General features: G+C 39.8%; 1 protein-coding gene across 1 annotated transcript in view; it reads right to left on the reverse strand.

Annotated features, from left to right (window-relative positions):
• Window positions 1-18766, reverse strand: part of KDM5B (lysine (K)-specific demethylase 5B) — a 39214-nt gene that overhangs the window by 14919 nt on the left and 5529 nt on the right. Inside the window, exons 4-17 of the mRNA XM_004685515.2 lie at window positions 16812-16946; window positions 15137-15233; window positions 13858-13967; window positions 11406-11564; window positions 10841-10960; window positions 9346-9504; window positions 8445-8626; window positions 6789-6951; window positions 4594-4713; window positions 3502-3696; window positions 1857-2038; window positions 1582-1706; window positions 541-691; window positions 266-380 (exon numbers count right to left, since the gene is read on the reverse strand). Of these exons, the coding sequence (XP_004685572.1) occupies window positions 266-380; window positions 541-691; window positions 1582-1706; window positions 1857-2038; window positions 3502-3696; window positions 4594-4713; window positions 6789-6951; window positions 8445-8626; window positions 9346-9504; window positions 10841-10960; window positions 11406-11564; window positions 13858-13967; window positions 15137-15233; window positions 16812-16946 (2013 nt within the window). The remainder of the gene's footprint in view (window positions 1-265; window positions 381-540; window positions 692-1581; window positions 1707-1856; window positions 2039-3501; window positions 3697-4593; window positions 4714-6788; window positions 6952-8444; window positions 8627-9345; window positions 9505-10840; window positions 10961-11405; window positions 11565-13857; window positions 13968-15136; window positions 15234-16811; window positions 16947-18766) is intronic.

The following is an 18766-nucleotide window of genomic DNA, read 5'->3' on the forward strand; positions in this document are numbered from 1 at the left end:
AAATAAGTCAACTGACAGCTAAAAAAATTGTATAGAAATCTGCCAACTACAAGGTGGTCACATTCAAAGCAGAAAACTGCCCACATTCTCTTTTGTGGGCTTGTTTCGTAATCTCAATGTCATAATGTCATTCAACATGTTCTTTAAACACATGCAAATAAATGTACAAATTAAACACACAAGAATACCACTTCCATCATGTCAATGGGACTTATTTGCAAAACACAGATGAGCAAAGCAGCTTCCCACACACCCGTCCAGTTACCTTTAGTAACGGTGTCTGGCTGAGGACACACGGAAGAGCATACAGCTGTGTCACAAACTGTCGGAGCTCGGTCACTGTCAACTGATTTTGGGATTTCCCTCCGCCAGATCGGTATCTGTGAGACAGAGGTCAGAGGAAGTCAGAGGAGACCATATTATGCATACCGCTTGCTTCCCAGGTTCCAAAATCACATGAAGGCAGGAGAGAAGGGAAAACTGACAACTGATTTCCAAGTTCAGCCACCAACGAGCCTACACTCAGTCACAACTACATACCTAGTTTGCCTTTTGCCATTCAGCAACTGCTGTGCGACAGAGGCACACTTCTCGGCGTCCTGTGTGACCAAGCGAAGGTGCCGCAGAAGGTCATTGTCTGGGAACTTCTTCATTTCAGACTCTTCAATTAAAGCCTTAAAGCTCACAAGGCCTGGAAATACAGAAAGTCATCTTTTTTATGAATATTACGCTAATCAGCATGGGTATGAAATATAGAGCTTGCTTCCCCCCCCCATCAGTTCTTATCTATGATCATAATTTTAAAATGCCTGCAAATGTTTCAGATCAGTAATAACTTTGTTCACCTGATTTTTGTATGTGTAGCTGACAATGGAGCGTTTGAACAAATGTCAAGAATTGCACTTCTATGTGGAAACATTTAGACCAGAAATGTTTAGGATACAGAAAATGGAAAATAACTGACTTTGGAAAGCAAAACAAATACAGATTCTTATTGTGTCTTGGACTACTTCTTTCCCCTCCATTTTTTCCTGCAATTGCCAGGTTAACTAGTGTGTTCAGAGACAGTGATACTGTCCCCATCTCTAGCAGAACAGGGCTATGTAGGCAGGAAAGTAACTGAAAATGTGTTGAAAGTGAAGGGAAGAGAAGCTGCTATGACATGATTTTAATATAAATGAACTAAGCCAACATTTGAGAGACTTATTGATTTAATGACACATTGCCTTGGTAATTTTCTAAGATTCCAAGTAACGTGTGAAAATAAATGTTTTTATTTCTGAAATAAAGACATATAGATTATTCTGTTTCCTAACTGAGTAAGACTAACAACATAGTCTCTGTTAAATACATAAACTGCAGAGTTCATGTATCAAGACATCACTTTGATGCCAGGGCATCTGCCTCATCCACTCTTGACCTTCAACTTCTTTAATGCTCTGTAAATCTGCTGGACAGAGGTGCTAAGCAGGACAAAGTTATATTGCTTCAACTAATCCTTTCCTTGGTAAAGTTACGTTGGCTACATTACAACTGGTCCCAATCTGCCCTTCAGCAGGTCACAAGTTCTATACCACATACTTTTCTTCTTATTAATCTTCGCCTCCAAAGCTTCATTCACATTCAAAGCCCATTCATTGTAAGATTCTGCTCTAAGCTTCAAGGCATTCATCATGGGGTAGAGATCATCTAGAGTGTACCTATACCTAGAAACAGAACAACAGACTTAGATCTAGATATATGCTCAGTAGTTCCACCCTGGGGCTGGGTTGTCAGAGTTTTTAGTGACATAGAAAAAAGAATCATTCAAAAAAAAATTTTTTAATCATAGAAAAAAAATCACTTTTCCTACTCACCGCAATTTATATTTGTAAGGAGAACAAGAACACAGTTCTTTTACATGATGTAGGCAAACGAGAAGGCCAGGTTTACAAGAACAGGAGATGGCAGACATGAAGCATGTCGTTTTGCATTTTATGCACTGACGCTCATCATCTGGCAACAGCTCAAAGTCCATTCTTTCCGAGTCAATTACTCCCTAAGAAACAGTATACTTTAGAGTAACTCCAAAGATTATAATCCTTCCCCTTTCCTCCTCCTCCTTTTTTTTTTTTTAAATAAAGACAGAAGTCTTACCAAAATAGGGAGTGTATAAGTCAAGGGAGAGTCACTTTTTGGACAAAGCTTTATGTTTAGCCTTCAGATCTGAGTATGGAAGTTACTAAGTGGGCTACAAACCTGCTGAGACTATTCCTCATTCTAAATTGGCCCCATCCAAATTTTGGGTATAGATAAGAGCAAAGAAAATGTATATACTTTTGAATTCAGAGAAAATATTATAGGGCTTCTGATGGATAATGCTATAAAAATACTTTAAAACAAAACTAAGTAAAGGGGGGGAAATGAGGCAAATAGGAAGACTATCACAGAAGAGCTGTGGTGGATGGGACAGATACTGCATGGTCTATTAGTCTTCTACATGAAAAATTTTGCGAAGATACTGCTATCTGAAAAGAGGCTAGATAATTTGTGTGAGAAATTAAAGTTGTAACAAAGCATTTCCCAATATAATGGGTGTCAAGGAAAATTAGGTCTTAAAATTTTAACTACCATTTTTACCACTTAACATCTAGAAGTTCTGGAATATGCCTCTGGTCAGTCAAAGTTCAAACTTTTACTACCTTTTCTCCTCAGACTGGATGCAAATTCAACCTTGAGCATGCCAGAACCTGACTAAGTCAGTTTATGAACTACCAAGCTATTCTGCTCACCTTTTTTTTTTTTTTTAAAGATTTATTATTTATTTGTGCATACAGAATTGGGGTACAGGCCAGAGACTCAGGGGTTGCGAAAGACTTCACAAGAGACAGAGCGGGAGCAGAACAGGCAGATTGACGAAGTACACTGCTGAGGGGAGCAGCGGGCGGGTCAGGAGAGGTCTGCCACGCCATGTGGATCTCCTCCGGGGCAGGCGGGAATCGAACTCATGCGGAAGTGGTTTCAGCTTCTTAGTGCTGTGCTTTAACCCGCTGCGCCACTAGGGAGGGCCTCTGCTCACTTTTTTATCATGTATTTAATGTTTAGGCCACTTCACACTTCCTGTTAATACATGCATGAAGCAGTTAAAACTGTAGTGAACGAATTTTGGTTTTAATAAAATGGAAGCAGACCCTCCCTGGTGGTGCATTAAGTTAAGACACAACACTATGAATCTATCCACAGTCACTGCAGCATGAGTTTGATCTCTGCCAGGGAGCTGACCCACATGGCACAGCAGACCTCTCCTGAACCACCTGCTGCTCCCCCTCAGCAGTGTGTTTTAGTCAATCTGCCTGTGCTGCTCCCCACTCTGTCTCTGATGAACCCTCTCATCCCCTTCACCCTATGTCCTATATCCCAGTTCTTGTGTGCATAAATAAATAAATCTTTAAAAAAAAAAAGCATTGAAGTGTACATTAATTTAATGTCAAATAATATGCACTGGGATCCCAGAACACTTACCAATTTACGCACAGTTTCTCTCAGCGCTTTCTCATCCTCAATCATAATGGCCATGTCTTTCTGAACAGTTGAAGCTACCACGACATCTAGTACATCAGCCTTGGAAGCCATCTTGCATATCATCTCATCATGGGAAAATACACAATAGCGATGTAGTAATCGATAATGCTCCACACACTGTCGGCCCAGAGGCAGCTATGTCAAAAGAAGAAAATACATGTCAGTCACTTTTCTCTTTTCTATTTCCAAAGACTTCTGACTTATTACTAAATTACAAATTTTTCACTGTAAGTCATATCACAGTACATATCAACTGTAAAACCAGACTCTAAAATTACCAGGTCACACCTAGGCCCCAATTTATTTTTAAAATGTGGGTTCTAGCTTCATCTCTCAAAGACCTGGCATGGCAGGTAATCTAATTTAAAAGTGGTTTAAAAACCTCAAGTGTCCACAATAATGTAGACTCTAATCACAAGTAGAAATCTAGACATTTCTGATATGGGTGACCTACTTTAGGGAACAATATTGCTCCAAAACTATGTAACAGAAAATAATTTGAGATACAGGTAGTGCTACTATTCAGAAAAGAAGTAAACAAGTCTAATTAATAAGATTCAGCATCACAAATACTTAGTTCTTTGTAGGTAAATGTATTAACAGTTATATAAAAATTCCAAGTTTACAATTAAATAAAATCAAATCATCATTCAAAAATTGCTATGTTTTGGATGATTTAAGCTAGTGCTGTATAAAGTATGCACTTGATCTTAGCCAAATATAGTGTAAAGACTAGAACTGTTTGTTATTTGTCTGCAATGAGATACAAGCTTCTGGCAAAGTGTTTCTTCACCAAGTCTTACCTTGAGAGAAAAATATGCCAGCTGAACTAGGCAGTGTATTTAGCTAGTACAAACTTGACGAGCCAGTCTAAGTGCCTTACATCTCAAAGCAGATTGTAAATAATTTGCAGACCAGCCATTTAAGAGTACTATTTTAAGCAACTATACCCGTGAAAGTGTTTAAGGCATGATATACCACTACTACAGAAAAACAATATTTTACAAGTTACACTCTGTTCCAATTACATACCCAATCAACAGTACAGAAGTTAACGGCTTCAGCAAAATTAAAACCTTGGTTAAAACCACTGTGGTAGGCTCTTGGAAATGTAATCACAAACTCTCCAGCACACTGATTAGTTCGGTAAACCTAAGGAGACAGAAATTAGAACACTTTAGTGACATTATCAAAGACAAACTGGTCATAGATTATCTAGAAAAGGGAGCTTCCAACAAACTCAATCCTGCCACAAGATGGAGCAGTGTCCCAGACTACCAGGGCTGCTAGGATCTGACAGAAAACCTGGCAGCGCCCAGTGGCAGGACGCAGCTTCTTGAACACAGCAACAATTAAGAAGATCCTAACATTATTTTACCAAAACAAGATCTCCTACCAAGAAACTTTACACTAATTCTTTCTTCTTTCTTCTTCTTCTATACTTTCTCATTCCATACACACTTCTTTTTAATTTGGACCTCAATAACATCCCTCTCTTCCTGACATCAACCCCAGACCAAACATCTCTACCACTCTAGGCAAACAAATCCTCAGATGGAAATTATTTTTCTTTAGTAGTAATATCAGACTGTCTTTTCAGTACATATTTCCACAGCTATGATCTTGCATCAACGCCAATTTCCAACACTTGTTGGAAATGTAAAATCTCAAGTATCACCCCAACCTACAGAACAAGAAACGTGGGGTTGCAGGTCAGCCAGGTGCAGCATGCCTACCAAGGCTGCGAGCAGGCTGCTGTGTCAAGACCACTGCCTACCACATAAAGAGAATACTGCACGACCGCCAGGACTCCTCCCTCCCTCGCATGCTACCTGCATATACTCTTGTCAGAGTTCCAGGTCCTCGTCCACAGATCACCATGGACTCTTCCAGACACCCTTCAGAGTTAATGGGTCAAACTCCTACTTGACACCAGTGTCAAGTCACACACCATCAGCCTTCTATTATCTGTGTAAACGTGTTTTTTATTTTTTATAAATCCAAGTACCCTGATGCATGAGTTCATTCATCTATCTGTTATGTCTAGAATCTAGCCCCATAGAGAATGTGCTCAATTATTATAGAACCCAGATTAGAAGTCTCATGTACAGTAAGTTACAATCATTGGTCATTAAGATCAACTGATCAGAAGGGTCAATCAATATGAAGAAGGGGGGAAAAGTGGAAAATACCAAGAAGAGAAGATGGTGTTATGTTGATATTTATTGGTCATTATTTCTAAACTATGGTCTATGCATAATTTATGATAACTCAAAGAAATACTTTCCATCTGCCCCATTTACTAATCTGTGAATCCATTATGATAAAATTAGGTCACAGCAAGATCAAAAATTCATCTTAGCACTATAGATGGAATAATTCACTTTAACACTGTAAAAGTATATTTAATTTACCTAGTATGGATTCTTGTTAAATTTCATATATCTTAACCTGGCCTCCCCAAATATCTTCAGAATATTCTCTGAAGGATACAAAATAAAGTCAGCGTATTAAAAAGTGCTACTGTGTATAGCAATCTCAGGATAAGTATCACCAACAACACCTAGAATGGGAGCCCTGAAGTTCAAACTCAAGACCTAGAAATAAAACTTTTCTTAAAATAAAGTTTAGGCCCTCCCTGGTGGCGCAGCGGGGTTAAAGCACAGCACTGAGAAGCTAAAGCCACTTCCGCATGAGTTCGATTCCCGCCTGCCCTGGAGGTGACCACATGGCATGGGTCTCCTGACCCGCCCGCTGCTCCCCTCAGCAGTGTACTGCATCGATCTGCCTGTTCTGCTCCCCACTCTATCTCTGGTGAATCCTCTCACCCTCTGCATTTCTGGCTTGTACCCCAGTTCTGTATGTACAAAAAAAAAAAAAAAAGTTTAATTAGGAATGAGGTGAAAGTGAAAGGTAATGAAGGTCTACCAGCAAGTGGTCGCAGTTTATTCGAAATTGGTATCATGTAGGTTTAATATTTAAAAAAAGGGACAGAGAGTGAAGCACAGCAGAGTGACAAAGTGGGGACCTGTAAAGCACCTAGCAATTTTCATAGCAATCTAGTTCATACAGACAAATAACATGTGTTTTAGGGCTACGTCTGTTGCAGTCAATAAATTAAGTCACAGTGACAATTTAGAAAGCAAAAGTGGTAAAGGCGCACACGGAACTGAACACTGAAAAAACAAGAAAAGCGCTGAGTGACAGGAGCAGTGACGCAAACATACAGGCACTTCATGAGTCATCAGGGTATTGGGGTTCATGATGGTCACAAGCTGATGGAGGAGATCTGGCTGGGACACAAAGAGCTCCGGAGCGAGTTTCTTCATTACGTTTTCCAGCTGTTCGGCAGCATACCCTGGGACTCCATACCAGGTTTTTGGCTCACCCCTGTAAAAGTATTGTAAAATTAAATCAATTTGCAACTACAATACAGACAAATGGTTAACCAGTTCATTTTTTTTCAGAGCCTGCATTGTAAGACTACAAAAGAATGTTCAAGCTGAGAGGTTTCACTAGGAATGTGATCTCAGCATATGTACTGCATTTCCCCCTTCAAGTACAAAGTTTAAACATATGAGACTTTCCATCTGAGTTTCCTCTCCTCCCTCTCACTTTGTTCTGATCTTTTAGAAAATATTGTCTAAATGTTCTAAGAATATGAGGTATCATGTTAGCTACAGGATACATGGTCATCACAACATCCAACAACTAAAGAAGGTACGGTAACTATCTTCCTTTCCTTTACCCATTCTGACAAGATGAGGTTCAGCTGAACACTAATGAGTCAACTGGCATTTCTAAAGAATCCTTTTTAAAAAAGACTTATTTATTCATACAAAACTGGGGTACAGGCCCACTGCAGGGGCCGTGAGAGGATTCACCAGAGACAGAGCAGGGAGCAGAACAGGCAGATCCATGGAAACACACTGCCGAGGGGAGCAGTGGGGAGACAGGAGAGGTCTGCTGCCCCACGTGGGCAGCTCCCTAGCCAGGGCCGACCTCATGCCACAGCAACCCTCCATTGCTTGATAGTGCTTTGTCTTAACCCTGCTCCACCAGGGAGGCCCAAGAATCCTCATTCTTCAATGTACTGTAAACTGTCAACCAATTAATCTGTACCATCCCTGGAGAGGTACGGCAAGTATAATCTTCACTTAACAGCTGGGAACAATTGCCTAGGGAAGCAGAACTGATGACCTACATATATATGCCAACTCCGTCTTTCTTGCGGTATACCCTCAAATTCCTTGGGTGAGGATTTAAGTGAGTGAAAAATCTTCAAACATCTTTTGTACTTAGAAGAGCAAGGGAAATGGAGAGGGTAAAACAGATGTGAAAGAAAAAAATGGCCTTGGTTGAAGAGTTTATAACATTAAAAAATCCCACTATCTGTCCCACACTCCACCTCTACCCTATGAGTTTTACAGACTCATGAACAAGGCCCACTCGACTGTGTGTACTGATGCGAGGATTCCGCTCCAAATGCGGACACCACAGTAATGACACTGCCCTCTGGGATCTGGGCTACCTCTGGCACTGAATGAGATCTTCAAAGTAAAAACCATGTTCGTAGCTTATTAATCTTTATATGAGTAAAGACTTTAACAACTATTGATAAAAAGCTGTCTACCCTCTACCCAGAAACATAACATACTTGAAAAATAGAGCGTATGAAATTTAAGAGGACACATAATCACAGGATACTTTAAGAACCTGTTAGGATACTTATTCTAACAAGAGCGAAAAATTTTAAGGAAAATAAAGTAGCTCCTTACACTTTAAGAGATATGTCACAGTGAGCTTTAAGACACATCTGAGATGAAGAAGAAAGTTTCCAACTCAACCTGCATGCTATGCATGGGCTATCTGAAAATTCTTACCAGTGCAGGTAGTTAATTGAATAGCTCCAGTGGTCTTCAATATGCCAACAAAATGAAGAAAAGCACATTCCCACATACAACCAAGGAAGTTTCATGCCACATATGTCAGCAGTAATGTGAGCAAGAACAGACTGCTCCATCACTGGCATATTGTTCAAATTCCAGCCACTGTCCAGATATTCCTAAAATAGTTGCAAAAAAAGTACAAAGGTTTAGCTACACATTTCTAACATTTTAAAACTTTTTTCAATAAACTGAATAAAAAGTCTCCTTCAAATTAACTTAGTTGGGGAAGGCAGGGATGAGAGGGCACTGTGCTAACTTCTTGGGGTGCCCATGGGTAAGTTCTGCCCACTGTTAACTTCACACAATTGGAAGCATATGGCATGTGATTTTGTATTTGGTCCTTTTAAGCTACAGGAATAAGCATTATGTAAGTCCATTTTATACATAAAAAGTACAAAAATAGACAAACTAATCTATGGTGTGACAAGTTAGGCGAGTGGTTTTCCTGAGGGGGAGGAGTAATGGTGGTCTTGAGAGAGGGGAGTGGAGGAAAAGAGCACTTCTGGGCAGCGGTAATGCCCTCTGAAATGTTCCAGGCTAGCTACTTACCTTACCTGCATTCAGTTTGTAAAACTACCTCACTCTATTTACATGACAATGCACTTCTCCAGTTGAGTGGGTCAGATTTCAAAATAGTTTACAAAAAAAATCTGACTTCTTACAAGGTAACAGAGACCCTTCTAGGAGTTTCTAATATGGGAGAGATTCAGAAACATTAAATTTATACATGCATGTTTTCGGCAGTAAGGCTGCTATTGATCTTTTCAAGCAATAACTTGACCTTTAAATGCAGTTCTGCCCTTCACAATGTAATTATCTCACAGCTAGAGCCTACCTCTTCCTCAGGTGAAATCTTGATTTTCCCATCTCGGACAGGGAAGCCACTGCCAAATTCCTTTGAGGCAATATCCGCTCCATATTCCACAGTGACATCCTCTTCAATAGTGCTTACTAGTCGCCAAAATTCTTTCTCAACCAGTTCTGTGGGAACCATCTGAAAACAAAACAATGAGGAAGAAGACAAGATCTTCATCAGACAATCACAAAGTCCCTGACTCGCCAGGCTGAGTATCTGGGGTGCTGGCAAGCTGACTCAAATTCAGGAGCAGGGAAGTTAAATGTCTAGCCAATAGAGTCTTTGCCTTTTAAGTAAAATAAAAAAGAAACACAGAAAAAGATATGTTCAAGTCACCAGGACTGCAAATATGTGAAGCAAGCAAATGGGGAAGTAGTATGATTCGTGAGGATTTGAAAGAATGGCAAGCTCAAATAGAGTGTAATCCAAATTTACAGGCCCATTAGATATAAACATTTTAAGTTTAAGTAACTGAACAGCTAACCTTAGTGATATCTGGGAAAATCGGGTTCATTTATACATTGGTGGAGGCCCACAAATTATGAGTGGAGGGGGAGAGAATGGATAAGTACTCTTATATGAACACAGTAATCATCCCAAGAACATAATCCAATGAAAGAAATCAATATGCAGTTAGTGTTTGATTTAGCACTTATTAATGGGAAGAAAAACTCAAATTGAAATATCCAATTATAGTAGAAAACCACTTAATTGTTGTGTACTCATTTCAAGGAATATCAAATATTGAATGAAGAAACATGTTTATGCTTCTAAGTGAATAAAGGAGAAATGAAAATGGACCCACCCTGAGTTTTATAATACTAATATAATAAAATGACACAAATGTATGACACAAATGTATTCCCAATACACAGCTCACTGCTTAGATTTAAGAGTCATTGAGTGAGACCCTCCCTGGTAGCACAATGGCTGAGGGACACAGCATTTATGATACTGTCCCCAGCCACTGCAGCATGAGTTCCATCAACGGCCAGGGAGGTGACCCACATGGCACAGCAGACCTCTCCTGTCTGCTGTGCCATCCCCTCCGCAGAGTACTTCATCAGTCAGCTGTTCTGCTCCCCACTCTGTCTCTGGTGAATCCTCTCACTGCCCCTGTACCTCTGGCCTATACCCCAGTTCTGTATGCATAAATAAATATATACCATTTTAAAAAAAAAAGTCATTGAGTATATTTTGTGACATTTTCTTTAAACTGTTATTTGTTGAAGGAATGGACACTGGAAAGTTTCTTTATTGTTACTGATGCTATATTATGCATGTAGAGAGCCTATATTTAGAGAAATCCCATGAAAATTCAGAATACATCTGAAAGTGCCGCAGAATTTTACTGTCACCAAAACAAAGGCCTCAGTGTGCAGCCAAGACAGACGGCTACTCAAATTTGTTTTCAGAAACACTTTCTCCAGAAGATTTTTAAGATCCTACATCAAAGCAGGATGCATGTACATACGTGGACTGGCATGTTGAAGTAATCTGATTTGAAAGCGTCTGCCATTTCCCCAAAAGTACGGAGCGTATAGTCCCGGGCTGCTTGCTCAAAGCCGAATGCTTCTTGTGGCTTACTACATTCCTGGAAAAAAATAAAGGAAAAATTTTACTTTTATTTCTATTTCATTTATATATAAATATGTAAGTGAAAAAAGCAGATTACTATTAGATGATTTGCATCTTGTTTAGTAAAAAGATAAAGAGACCAAACTATTAACAGTAGTTATCTAAGGACTGTGAAATCAAAACATTTTTTAAAACTTTAAAAAATTAATTACTAAATTCTGGACAAAACATTGCACTTTCTTTAAAGTAAAAAAAAAAACTTTTTAAGTGTAATAATTAACTTTCTGCCTCCCAGTTGCCTTCACAGCTGTGGAACCACGCTGAAGACCTTCTCCCTATTTAGTCCAGGCCAGTCTTCTGTGGGCCACATTATTACCAGTTGCCAAATCTAAAACCCAAAGGCAAAGAAAATCACTCTGCAGAAAGGAAAACTTTCTAGTACCTTTGCCACCAATTCTTACCTGAGCCAAACACTTAGGACACCTCCAGTCTCCTTTTGGAACATCATGGAGAGGTGGGATCAAGCAAAAAGTATGGTAACTGTCATCACAGCCATCACATAGGAGAAGCCGGTCTTCGTCATTGCCACTGCCACATAAGAGGCACACATACAGGTCCACCTGCAGCGATGAGAGGGGCGAGGACAAGGCAGCATGAGCTGCCGCTTGGGTTTGTGCAATTCTAAGAGTGAAGTTAATCGGGTATCATCTCAACAATCAGCTTCAAATAAAAATGTTTCACACATTTTGGCCCTCTGGTGGCACAGCAGGCTGAAGTGCAGCACTTAAAGCCGCGGCTGCTTCAGCACGCGTTTGCTCCCCACCCCAGAGCTGACCCACATGGCGCGGCAGACCTCTCTCGTCTCGCCCACTGCTCCCCTCAGCAGTGTTCTTTGTTGATCTGCTTGTTCTGCTCCCCGCTCTATCTCTGGTGAATATTCTTACCACCCTGGACCTCTGGCCTGACCCCAGTTCTGTATAAATAAAATTTTTTTAAATGTTTCATACATTTCACAATTCTTTATGCATTCTCACCTTAAAAGTGTAATCTCTTACTATTCTCAAGCGGTGTTTCTTAACTCAAGTTAGTTTTGGGCCCTCTCTGGTGGGCCAGCAGGTTAAAGCACAGCACTAAGAAGCTAAAGCCACTTCCGCATGAGTTCGATTCCCGCCCGCCTGCCCCGGAGGTGACCACATAGCACCGCAGACCTCTCCTGACCCGCCCGCTGCTCCCCTCAGCAGTGTACTTCATCAGTCTGCCTGTTCTGCTCCCCATTCTGTCCCTGGTGAATCCTCTCACTGCCCCTGCACCTCTGGCCTGTACCCCAGTTCTGTATGCATCAATAAATAAATCTTTTTAAAAAAAAAAAAGATATGGCTTTCAGTAGCTTAGAAGAATAATATTTTTGATGACAAATTATCGACCTAACCAAAAGTAAGTGTATAAAGAGAAAATCCAATTTTTTTTGCTCTGGTTAGAAAGTTATTCAACTTTGACATGTTTTAAGGGAATACATACTGTTTAATTAACATGATTACATTACCTCTTAATATTCTAATTAGTGTTATAAAAACAGTTACTACCTGTGATGTACCAAACATGTTCCCTACCCCCTAATTCTTGTCCTGTAGTCCTAACCCCCAGTACCTCAGAGACAGGGTTTCTAAAGGGATAACTGAGGTAAAATGAGGTCATAAAGATGAGCCCTAATCCAATGGCTAGTGCCTCTATAGAAAGTGGAAACTGGTCTACAGGTTAAGTCTCAGTGCTATCACTGAGAAGATCCACCGCAGCATGAGTTCGATCCCCGGCCAGGGAGGTGGCCCACACCACCTGGCACAACAGACATCTCCTGTCTCTCCTGCCGCTCCCCTCAGCAGTGTATTTCAATCAACCCATCTATTCTATTCCCCACTCTGTCTTGGTGGATCCTTTTACCCCTGCACCTCTGGCCTACATCCCAGTTTTTCTATGCAAAAATAAATTAAAAAAAAAGGAGTGGAGACTAGGACAGAGATATACAGAGAAAAGCACGTGAAGACACAGAGCGAAGATGCCCCCCTAAAAGCCAAAGGAAAAAACAGCCCTGTATATACTTTGATCTCACACATCCAGTAGCCAGAACTAGGAGAAACCAAATTTCTATTGTTTAAGCCACTCAATCTGTGGTTCTTTGCTACAGCAGCTCTAGCAAATTTGTTACATTACCCAGTAATATAAAGGTGAGAATTCAACTAAACAAAAAACCTTACTGCTTCACAGAGTCCTCGCAGTAAATAATAACCTAGGTTTTGCTAATATTTTGATCATATTCTTGGGGGTTGGAGTGGAGGTGAGCCAGACTCAGAGGAAGATCTTTATGAAGTGAATTTGAGTAATTCAAATTCCAAGATAAGAAGTGCTATTGTCAAGTTGCTCACCAGGCTCTCAAAGGGGGATGGAAAGCGGGGACATGGTGCAATCAACTCCTATTCAATGTTGTCAAGTCTGCCCGGAAGTGCCCATTGAGTGAATGACTCCCCAGCCTTCCAACAGCCGGGTTCTCACCTACTACCCCCTGAGCCCACCTTTCCTCTCGCCTCTCCCTTCCTTGCCACAAAATTAGAAAACATCAACTTGTTATCTGACTTAGCCTTTGGCCCATCTGAGGGTGGCCTAATCATTTACGAACAATTCTGTGACATTTGGTTCCCTATTATTGAATGCCAAACTGTACACACTCCATGAAAATGACAGTCACGCCCATCAGAGATGTTACTGCCATCCTCATGATTCATGTGTGTGTGTCCTCATTTATAAACTACTGCTATGCATGGCTTGGCCAGGTCTTCTCATTGTCAGACTCTAGTCAACAGCTTTAAGACAGACACAGAAGCATCATTTCAGAAACAAGTATTTAAAACGCCAACTCACAGCATTTGTGGTTTTTTTAGATCGACTCTTAGGTTTTTCTTTCTCACTTTCTACAATATACTCTTTCTTCTCGATGGATTCGTGCTTAACGTTGGTCTTCATTTCTTTCTCTGTAAGAGGCAATCCACATTAGCTTTCTGCACTTTCTGCTTTCTCAACTTCCTCCCTTGTTACCTCATCACCTCCCTCCCTCCCAAAGCACACTGTACACCAACATAATTTCATGTTTCTTTTCATTTCACTGCAGTTCACACTCATTGTCACTATGTTCAAGGGTTCAGGGTGTTGATTATGATAAAATACAAACTTGCAATATCCAAGATGTGGGTACTTCTGAGCATGGTACTCAGGTTTGTATACTTATAAAACAGGACCTGAAGGTAGTCATCCTAAGATCAAGAAATAATTTTGATTGATGAAAGCGAGTTCTACATCTTGACTGTAAGAGAATGACAAATTCACCAACCATACTGCCTCCATATTAGAGAATGTCCCTCCATAATCTAAAGATTATTCATCTCTCCAACTTCCTTATTCCAAAGACTGAGAATTTTAGCTGAATCACTAGTTATATAACTCAGTGATCGGCACTGTAGTAGGCACAGTGCTAAATGCCTTCCTAAATTTTGGTAGTACTTTGCAGATAATCTGCTTCAAAAATGAGAAAACCAGTGGGTTTTTTTTGTTTTTTGTCTTTTTTTTAATCAAGAAATACTAGAATGACATTTAACTACTTAGCAGTTGAACTAGGATTCACACCTGTATTTATAAAGATTCCTCTGCCTCTCCACTAAATATAATCACTAAGGAGACCTATTTTAATTAATTTATTTACATGTGCCTCCTACCTATGTGGGATAGAAGATTTCTCTAGTGAGTCCCCAAGTCTATCTCTGAGTGACTGGCAGTCAGGCAAAGCACTCACAACTAAAATTTAGAGGTTAAAAGGCATCTGCCTGTTTTGCCTGAAACAAACCTGAGACTTTCACCAAAAGTTACCTATGCTTCTCAAAACCACTTTTCAATGATCACTACTGAACAAAATTTCAAAGTAGCAACTAGCAACAGTTCAAAACTTCAATCACATTTCTAATGTGCACAAATCCATCAGGTTATCTCTATTGGTAACTTAACAAGAACATCAGATTTTCTTTCTCAAGGCCCAACGAGTTAACTAGTAGGTAACAGTTATTGCAATGTTTTCTTAAACTAAGAAATGAATAATTGCTTTTAAATTATCTAGTTTTGACATTTTCTATTCGTGGATAAACTTTCTTACCATTTTCACATTTTGGAGTTGGACAACCCATTCGACGCCTCAGGTTATGAGTTCTGGCTTCTGTTGTCTCTTCTGGTTCTATTTTAATATTCATTGCCTTAAAAAAATTCAGAATATGAATGTTTCTTTTTAAAAGAAAAATATATATTAAAATCCAACTGAAATCAAGGTGACTATAACCTAAAAAAATATGTATCTATCAATAGGGCAGTCAAAACATACCTATCCCTTGAAGGAGCAACATCATCCCTATAATTACTATTACTTAAGAAATTATATTCTCCACTTTGACAGTCATTTTTTTTTTTAATTGGGAGAAGTCGAGGAATCAGGAAGAAATTGTGGGAAAAGTTACTATCTAATCTGGGAACTCATATTCCTTCTAGAAGTTTCTCAGTTCTCCCTGTTCACTTTATACTTTATTCAGTCATCACTAAGCAAAATCCCAAACTGTTACATAAAAATCATACACTAAGCACAAAACCAACTTTAACAGTTATAGAAAATATCACTATTTCATCAACTTACAGTAATGTGAAAGCCTCTTCCAAGGCTTGCCAGTATATATGGAAAGTTCAACTTTCACATATCGTTCTTTTAGTAAGCCATAAATACAAACTACTGTTCTAACTCTGATAAATTGTGATGATTCCCTTTGTCACTGAGGGTATACATGTCACTCTCAATTTTCACTGTTTCTTGAAGAGTTAATACTTATTGGTAAAGCAAATTTGGTGTTTGACCAAAACCTCACCTGAACAATTCTTGACTCATTAATTCAAGTATATTGTAGATGTATAAGGTCAACAATATTTCTTTCAGGACAGTATCACCATTATTACTCTATTATCAAGGCAGGCCTGAGAGCACTAGGACATGCCTAACACATTTAAAGATCAAGATGTACTCCAATAATAATTGCCTATAATAATTTAGTTAATAATCAGGAATTAATTAATTCAGAAACCAAATTAATGCAATCAGATTTCCCAGCTGCACTATTCATAATATATTAGCTCTAAGTCCAAATACTCACTTGCCTATCAGGCAGGAATCTTTGTATCTAGAAACAGGTAACTGGAAAAATACTCTTCTCCCATTTCAGGTGAAGGGCAGGGGAGTCTTAAAATATTTTCCTTATCAGTTTTCCACTCCTGATTTTGCCACTTTCATTTCATCATATGTGGTCTATCTCCCCCTCCCCTATTTAACATGCTAATTTCTGTCTTTGCCAAAATGTTTGCCACTGAGTCAATACTTTTTTTCCAGGAAGACTGTACAAGATAGCTTTCATTAACTTCTAACCTGTTTTAAAAAAAGTCATTTTTTCAGAAAAGGCCTCCCCCACTGTCATATCTCATTATCTTAACCCCCAATAAACTTCCTAACTTCATGAGGTTTGTGAAAGGCAAAATCTAAGCCCATTCTTCAAAACACTGACTATTAACATTTAAGTAGCTATCTGCCCAAGCAGCAGAAACTATAAGATAAAGACTTTAATTCCTAACTCCTTCCACAGTACAACTCCCCCAAGTACAGAAATTGAAATATACACAGCATCACTCAGTGAGTTCAAGCTGAAAACCAAGAAGCACAGTCACGAGAGCTCGGTGACAGACAGGCATTACCCCCAAATCTCAACATTTCTGTCTCAACACCTCCAAGGGGCTCTCACCTCCGCTCTCATGCGTTTCGCTCGCCGGGCAGGGGGACATGTTTCCAAGGGCTGCACAGACTGCCGCTGGGGGATATCATGGGGCTTGTACTCCTTGTCCTTTGTGTCTGTGGTCAGGTTTGGCTTCTGCAGACACTAGAAACAAACATAACTGTATTGAGAAACTTACTCCATTTCTTGATATTAGGAAATAAAAAAATTGGATTTTTGCAAGGCAGATTAACAACTTATACAGACAAAGGTCTACAAGTTTTAATCTAAACAAAAAGACGAGTAGATGGTTACCACAACATACAGACACACAGTAACAGCTTTGTAAAGGGGGGTGGTACTGCTGATGTGTCTCCCTGTTGCTCTCATTGAGCAAGCCGCCCACAGCCCAGGGCACTCCCAGGCGCCAGCTGCATTACCCCTGAGTGCAACTGTTCGAGGCCATATTGTTAAAAACAAACCTCAAAATTCCCAAATAATTTTCCACATTGAAAATTTTCTCATTTTAAAAAGTTTTGAGTAAAAAAATATAGAATCCAATACGGTATCTAACCGTCCCATAGCTGTCAACATAACTAGTAGCATCTGTTAGCAAGAGACAGCACCTACAGGGACAAATGGTTCACCTGTCTTCTCCCTTATTAGGACTTCATTGACCAACATATTTGACAAAGTCGAACTCACAAGGCAAAGTTTAATCTGTAGCCCACAGCAAAACTCATTCTGATCACAGAAGAGCCTCTTCCTGTTTTGAGTTTTCTTCTAGGCTGATTCTAAGCTGGCAGTAATGCACTACTGCATGCCACACAACAAAACAGTAACACTGATCCAATAGGAATGTCAGGTGAACACTGCTCCTCTCGTAAGAGAACTTCAAAAGAAACATTTTCAAAAGCAGCTTCCAACATGGAGCCACTTGAGGTATATTATGTCATCTATTCTTCAAAGATACACTGCAGTAATCACCTGCCAGAACTCCTGGCTCCACAATTACCATTACTAGCAATCGCACTAACGAGATTACCTCTTCCCTCGTAACATTTGCAGAAAGCATCAACAGAGTGGGGAAAGGGAAAATGAAAACACAAAGCAACAATCCAACAAAATCTATTTTGAAGATTTAAGAAATAATCACAGAAAAGAGTATTGCATGATACAGACTACCTGAGACTCTAAACACGTAAAGAATCTCACATGAGTACAATCTGTATTACATATGCTAATTCAGCCTGTGCATTGTTTTGACCTGGAGTTAACTGAGTATCTAATGTGACTGTATTCCATTCTGTAACAAACCCTCAATTGAGCCGTCAGATTATACTTAAAGAAAACACTCAGAGAGGAATGCCTATCATCTGTCTATCATCTAAATAAACTTCTTTGAGACCCAAAAGGACCTATGATTGTGGAGACACAGATTGAGCTGAACCAGAGTTTACTGAACTAAGGGTCAGACATTCAGACCATCTGTGGTGTTTCTTATCTCCCACTAGAAATGGTTCCATGATCTATGACCTGCTTGATTCTGTGAGAATGTGGACACCTAAGGTAAAATCAAGCGCAGAAGCTGCTTAGACTATATATGAAAAGCTTTTATATTTTCTTTCAAATCACAATTCAAGACAGACAAAGTGCTGATTATAGAGCTAATACTATCCACATACAGACTCTAACCATTATTTGTGAAAAAGGGATTTAGAGACAACTGACAGCAACACACCATAATGGCATCATTCTACAGAGATTAAGAGTCATCCCTTGAGACATTTTAAAAAACACAGGGGCCTTCCCCGATGGCACAATGTGTTAAAGCACAGCACTATGAGGCTATCCACAGCCACTGCTGCATGAGTTCCATCCCCAGCCAGGGAGCTGACCCACAGGGTGCGGCAGACCTCTCCTGACCACCTGCTGCTCCCCTCAGCAGTGTACTTCGTCGATCTGCCTGTTCTTCCCCCACTCTC

Source organism: Condylura cristata, unplaced genomic scaffold (assembly GCF_000260355.1).
Source record: "Condylura cristata isolate star-nosed mole 26May11 unplaced genomic scaffold, ConCri1.0 scaffold00018, whole genome shotgun sequence".
Classification (NCBI taxonomy): Eukaryota; Metazoa; Chordata; class Mammalia; order Eulipotyphla; family Talpidae; genus Condylura; species Condylura cristata.